Here is a 6,953-nt window from a genome sequence, read left to right as displayed (position 1 = left end):
TTTAATACCTCCTTGTGCACATGCATACTGAGAGCTTGCAATAAAGTCATGATGCAATATTTGCTATAAATACCACCATCATATAGCCATCATTTCCTAGAGTCTTCTCACCAAGCCAAGATGACACTCCTCATAGAGTGGCTAGTAACAATAGGGACTTGGCATCCATCCCACCAAGGTGGTGATGTGACTATTCAATGGGCCAGCCTCCACTTAGACAAGGGAGCTGGATGGCCACCTGAAAGTTCAAATAGCAACACTGAGCACAGCAAGCTTGTGCAGGCAGGCTCACCCTCACTGAAGACTACACATCAATAGACTGATGCACAAACTTTGGGCAGAAATCCAGAAACCCAGTGTCTTCTGGTCACCGCTGCATGCAAGATGTGCCAGAACATGTGACTCCTCAGTACTTTTGGTTGGTGATCAATAGCAACAAGACAGTTTCAGAGACACACATTCTGCCTGAGGGACCAGAACCACAGCTACAGGTGACCTTACTTTGGGAACAAGGTGACCTTGCTGTGGGATCAATCTGACCATTGATTGAGACAGCAGATCTGCTCATGGCAGGAGCTGCCAGGGTGTTTTAACAACTAAAGGAAGCAGCAATGGGAACCAAGGTCATGGCTGTGTTTTGGCACTGCTCCGTCTGTAGAGATATTAGATATATGATTTTTTCTGAATAAACTGATTCATGGTAAAGATGTTGCTGTGTTAGTCATTCCTCCAGTAGTACAGATGCGGACTCCAATTGGGCTTTCATTCACCCCCATATATGATCCAAAAACCTGTTGGGTACATGGCATGTAATGCTTAGTGTTATGTGGCGCCCATACCCAGACCGGACTACTGGGATACAAGTAACATTGGACTGGTAGTACCTAACAAACATCTGAAGTGAGGCCCAGCTTGCAGCTGAACAAATCTCCTGAAATTAGGCCCAGGACACAGCCATGCTCCTGAAGGATTGAGCCCTGAGGCCTGTGAGAGTCTGTAAGCCCTTAGAGTCCTGTTCTAGTGTTAAGATTCCACTACCCAGTGTGAAAGCATTTGCTTAGAAATTTATTCACCCATATGAGTTGGAGTCCAAGTAACAGTAGCCTTAAATCGATGCCCTCTATTGGTTCAAAAGGCTATTGCAATAACGTTTCCAGTACCAAGGAGAGGTCCCAAGTAGGGGAAAGCTGCCTAGTGAATGATAAGAAACAGTGGGCTCTCTTCATGTATTTGTGGGCAAGCAGGCGCTGAACTACTGCTACATTGTTGAAGCCATTGTGGTTTGCATAAAATGGCAGCTGGATAGACCTTAATGTTGGAGAAGGATGTAACATTTTCCATAAGGTTTGCAAAAAGCATAGTATGTCAGACACAGATGACTGAAGAGACAGGACTATGTATAATAATAACACCCATCTCTGAGCATAGAGCAGAAAAAGAATCTCTGCCAGGCATGGCGCCTGGGCCATCTGGTGGCTATTAAATGTATGTTATCCCCCTGTGCTCTCACCCTGGCTAGGATGGACCACCCACCTGGGAGCTATTATAGCTTGTCAAGCTTGTATGTGCTTGAAGCTGGTGGGGTTGATTTTATAGGCAGACAGTTAATTATCTCTGCTTAGGCAATGAGTGAATCCCTCACCATGATGGAAGCTCTCTAGCTGTGACAGACAGGTGTGTAGTTTTGGCAGCTAGAAAATCCCGTAAACAATGAATTTTCCTTTACTCTCACACTATCTGTTGTGACCCAGATGAGGACGGGTTCCCTTCTGAGTCCGGTTCCTCTCAAGGTTTCTTCCTCATATCATCTTAGGGAGTTTTTCCTCACCACCGTCGCCACCGGCTCACTCAATAGGGATAAATTCACACACTTAAAATCTCTATCCTGTGTTTATATGTTTCTGTAAAGCTGCTTTGAGACAATGTCCATTGTTAAAAGCGCTATACAAATAAAATTGAATTGAATTGAATTGAACAGCTGCATGTTACGGCAGAAATTGCGATTCATGGGACCAGGTTATTTTCAATCTTCAACTGTTCAGTTTCCTTGAGCCTTTGGCCACTGTAGCCTCAGATTTCTGTTCTTGGCTGACAATGGTCTTCTGCTGATTTAGCCCATCTGCCTCAAGGTTCAGCATGCTGCTCGTTTTGAGATGCATTTCTGCTCTGCCTGGTTTTGCATGTAGTCCTCATACAGGTCATTTATGATGGAAATAATGATATGGAGCATGACATGTTGCAGTGAATTACATTCAGATTTGAGCATCAGTGTAAGGGCTAGAATGACATTTGTAGGCCTATGTCTGTCTATGGTGTCAGGAATTTTTTGGTTGGACCTTATATTTTTCTGTAATACCTTAGCTAGAAGTTCATGTAAACCTATGGTCTTTATAGCCACAGTAAATCTCTTTTTTTATGTGTGGGGTGGGGGGCTGGTGGGTGATCGCTTCAATTGCGGTCACCCTAGGGCATCACTCTGTGTTAATCCGGGCCGGTAGGTAGGTAGGTAGGTGGGTAGATAGATAGATAGATAGATAGATAGATAGATAGATAGATAGATTAGATAGATAGATAGATAGATAGATAGATAGATGTTTAATTAGGTGTATTAAATAATTATGTCAGTGGAAAGTCCTCACATCTATAGTAAGTAAGCGTGTGTGGGAGAGAGACAGAGAGAGATTGATTACCAGTAACAGACAGTTGCAGTTCCTTCTCGCGTACAGTGACTCATTAGTTACGGTTTTGCTTTGTCAAAGTAGGAAACGGCCCAAAAATTACGCTGTGAAGTACCTGATCATGGCAATGTCCCAAATCAACCTCAAGGAGGACAAATGTAAAGAAAGCAAAGCCCGCTTTGACTAAAGCCTCTTTGTATTTCTACGAACGCACTGTACACAGGTTGAAAGGTTTACAGTGAAGCTCCAGGTTGAGCACTGGCTGAAGATCGGGGGAAATGGGCGGTGTTCCTCTTTGACGTGTACTGTAGCTCGGTTCATAGACAGGTACCAGATACACTTAGTGCCACACGAGATATTACTGCAACTTCATGGAGAACAAGAACAAGCGGTAGACCTCCATCAGTGGTAAATCAATCTTATATATATATATATATATATATATATATATATATATATATATATATATATATATATATATAAAATTTATTTATTTCATATCTGATAATCTGCACTTTCAGTGTGCTGCTTCTGTGTGGTTTATATTTAAATGTAACTTGTAGGCTGCAGTTTTACATGCTTAGTTATATTTGTGAGCTACTTTTATTGAACAAGTATTTGATGAATCAACTACCAGACGCCGGTGTGACTCTGTGCGTGCGTGTGTGTGTGTGTGTGTGTGTGTGTGTGTGTGTGTTTGTGTGTGTGTGTGTGTGTGTGTGTGTTTAAAATGAGATAAAGCGGCATTCTTTTTAAATCCGCAAACGCAGGATATGGTAACGTGAGATAATGTCGGTATTTTCTTCCTCCACATATCCATACTGTTTTGCACTACTATGTTACCACGGCAACGTTTCTTCCGTTAGCGCAAAATGTGCGCTACATTTTACGACCGTCGGCCGCAATTTTCGGCAGGAGGACAGGTAGAAGTAATACAGTAAAATTAATACTATAGTTTTTTTGTTTGTTTGTTTGTTTTAAACAAATACATGTTAAGTCAGAATTTTGTTGATCAAAAATAAAAGTTCAGTGCATAAATAAGAGTTGAATGCAGTTTAATTTTTGTCATATGAATGATTAGTGTGGTTCATGTTCTGTGAAAATCATAATGTTGTAGCAAAATAGCAGTTTTCATTTTGGTTTAATTTTTAACCAGTTAATTATTTTTTGCTGCTTGTCACTTTCAACCCTCATCCAGCTGGTTACACATGAACACTGTGAGTGAATTCAGCACTTAGGTGATAACTGAACAGTGAGCAGTTTGTACAGAAGCAAATGTGCATTTAAATTCCTGTTATTAAAAAAAAAAAAATGTATATAGGCCTATGGCATACAGTTATGTAAAGGGCATATTGAAAACTTGTCTTAATCACATTTCAATTATGTCAATGTGAAGAACCTTAATATTGCCTAATAACAAATCCATTCAGTGACACAGCTCCCGCATTGTTTACACCCATGAAACTGTCTAAATGCCAGTTTAAATCCTGGGCACATGGGATTGAGATGATCTCCATAAATCACATAAATTGTATGTTCCCAGCATATAATGCTTTACTTGTCATACACTAGTCAGGTCAGGTGTTTGACAGGATTTTTTATCCATGATTGTAGTGGCTAGAATGATGGACACGTCTGAGTAGGAAGTGTTAGAGTGAGTTAGGATGCCACTCCTTAATCACTTCCTTCTGATTTGGATATAGGTTTGTATTTCGGAGGTTATGAATATATTCCTATGTTCTTAAGTATTTTTTCACCTAGTCAACCTAATGTAATTGCATCCATTTACAACTCATCAGAACAGAGTGTGTGTGTGTGGAGTCTACTGTATGTGAGGTCTGGCCAGGATGGAAGAAGAGATGAGTGGAGCAGCAGCTGAACCGGCTGCTGCACCATCAACTGAAGCTCCAGAGGCACCGCGCCGAGGCCGAGGTAGACCACGCAAACCACAACAGGTACTATGACACCCCATAAACACCCTTGACATTGCAATGACTTAAACACTGAACTGAAAATCATTGGCACTTTCAGGAGCCCGTTGATCCGCCTGCTCCCAAAAGGCCAAGGGGAAGACCCAAAGGGAGTAAGAACAAGGCCAGTCGTAGTACACCCAAAGTAAGAGAGCGTGAATCATTCTACTACATCATTCTACTAAAATGCTGTCAGTAACGTGGGCTGTTTGAATATGTTTAATTCCCTCATTTGTTTCTTTTTCAAAGGAGCCACCAAAGGAAAAGAGACCTCGAGGCCGTCCAAGAAAATGGGTTAGAGTTACATACTCACACATAACTGAAAAAAATCATTATGATAACTATAATAATGGTGCAATTCAATAATACACATTTTTTAATATTTAAATGTAATTTTTTTTTTACAACTTCACCCTGGCATTACACAACCAATAACACTGTACTGGTAGTGCAATTATTAAATTATGAGTATTTCTGATTTTCTTTTTCTTTGTATGTGTGTACATACATACATATACATACATACATATATATATATATATACATACATATACATACATACATACATATATATATATATATATATATATATATATATATATATATATATATATATATATATATATATATATATATATATAAACATATAGTTTACATGCTCTCTCTTATTTACAGCCTCAAAAAGAAGTGCAGCAAGAAGAGCAAGAGGTGAGAGGAATATTCATTACTACACATAATTTCAACGTTCAATGAAACACCCATTTGCTTTGTTGGGGCACCATCCGAAGACCGAGTTACTAATGGCTCCTTGCATACTGAAACCCTGTTATGAGTTGAAAGTGTCCAAAAACTCCCCTTTTACTCATAGGCATACATGCAGTAGACTAAAACAGGAGTCGAATGAGTCAGTGGCTTTGAGGGAAACTGAGCATAGCCGTTATCCTCTTTTCTTGGTTTCCTGTTCCCAACTGTCGCAGTTCTCAGTGTCACCGAGACATATTGTTCATTCTCACGCACACACAAATGTATCTTTTCTTTTTCCTACTCTTAGCATGAGGAGGAAGAGGACCAGCCACTCCTGCCATCACCACACAAGAAGAACATCTAGTCTTTGAGCTGCCAGTTTGTGCAATAGGCTGCATTTAGACAGTTATATCCAGCATTCTCACATAGGTGTGCTATCAGTCACTATGCAAAAAATACCTGGGGCCTGATCTTGGCAATTCCCAAAGCACTAATATCAGAAAAACAGAACATTCCCCTTAATAATTAGATGCCAAAAAACACTTAGTAACCACTTAAAACAACTCTGAATTGCGCACTGTGGATTCTACAGAGTGTCCCAAAAGTCTCCATACGTATGGGACTATGTTTGCCAGCACCACGTCGGTTGTGACTTCATCAGTGGATGTTCGTGGATGTCGACTTCTCGGTTTGTCCGCAACACTCCAACCTTTCTGAATTTGTTCATAAGTTTGGCAACAGTGTGGTGTGTGTGACGTTTGTCACGTTTCCTGTTAAAGTCCATCACAACCTTGCGACAGCTTCCCGATCCAGCCATGAGAATGATTTCAGTACGTTCTTCTGCTCTCAAAGCATTCTTAAAGACTATATGAAAAATAAATAAATATATATATATATATATATATATATATATATATATATATATATATATATATATATATATATATATATATATATATTGTGCATATATAATATAGACTAAGCATGAAACATTTTGGAAGACATTTTGCTAAAATGTGTTAATTTCCCCTATGTTTGGAGACTTTTAGGACACCCTGTACATACTTGTAGGTTTTGATTACATATAACTGCATCAAGTAATACCAGACATGGACTTATTTAGAACCACGTTTGCAAAACAGACACAGCTATATGTGCACATGACAATATGATCTGCCAAAAAGTGATTTGGATTGGAAACTGAATTTGGGCATCCCATCCTTCTGTCTAAATGTAGCTGTAGACCAGCACTTACTTCACATTTTTCTGCACCTCACACTCGACAGCAAACATCATCTAACGGGTGCTTTCGTTATGAATCGAAAAACACTTTTACTTACAGCCATCATGTTTATATAGTACAGTATATATGATATGGTACTGAATGAGTCACTACTGTATCATTTCATTTTATCAGTACAACACAAGCTATTTTTTTTTCCAGTTGTTATTTGTCTACATTTACATCATTCATTCCTTTGGCTGACACTTTTATCCAAAGCGACTTACAATTGAGATGGGATACAACTGAGTGGTTGATGATTAAGGGTCTTGCTTAAGC

The 6,953-nt window shown here is 39.5% G+C and overlaps 1 protein-coding gene across 1 annotated transcript; it reads left to right on the top strand.

Annotated features, from left to right (window-relative positions):
* The first annotated feature begins 2,532 nt into the window (after positions 1-2,532).
* On the top strand, positions 2,533-6,294 carry si:ch211-161c3.6 (high mobility group AT-hook 2b). Its single transcript, XM_017480581.3, has 6 exons — positions 2,533-3,086; positions 4,478-4,633; positions 4,710-4,793; positions 4,898-4,942; positions 5,324-5,356; positions 5,700-6,294. Exons 2-6 carry the CDS (start codon positions 4,526-4,528, stop codon positions 5,754-5,756), a joined length of 327 nt encoding a protein of 108 aa, XP_017336070.1. The 5' UTR covers positions 2,533-3,086; positions 4,478-4,525; the 3' UTR covers positions 5,757-6,294.
* Positions 6,295-6,953: the final 659 nt, after the last annotated feature.

The sequence above is a fragment of the Ictalurus punctatus genome, chromosome 11 (genome assembly GCF_001660625.3).
Source record: "Ictalurus punctatus breed USDA103 chromosome 11, Coco_2.0, whole genome shotgun sequence".
Classification (NCBI taxonomy): domain Eukaryota; kingdom Metazoa; phylum Chordata; class Actinopteri; order Siluriformes; family Ictaluridae; genus Ictalurus; species Ictalurus punctatus.
The sequence above is the reverse complement of the archived record's forward strand: the minus strand, read 5'-3'. Positions and strand labels throughout refer to the sequence as shown.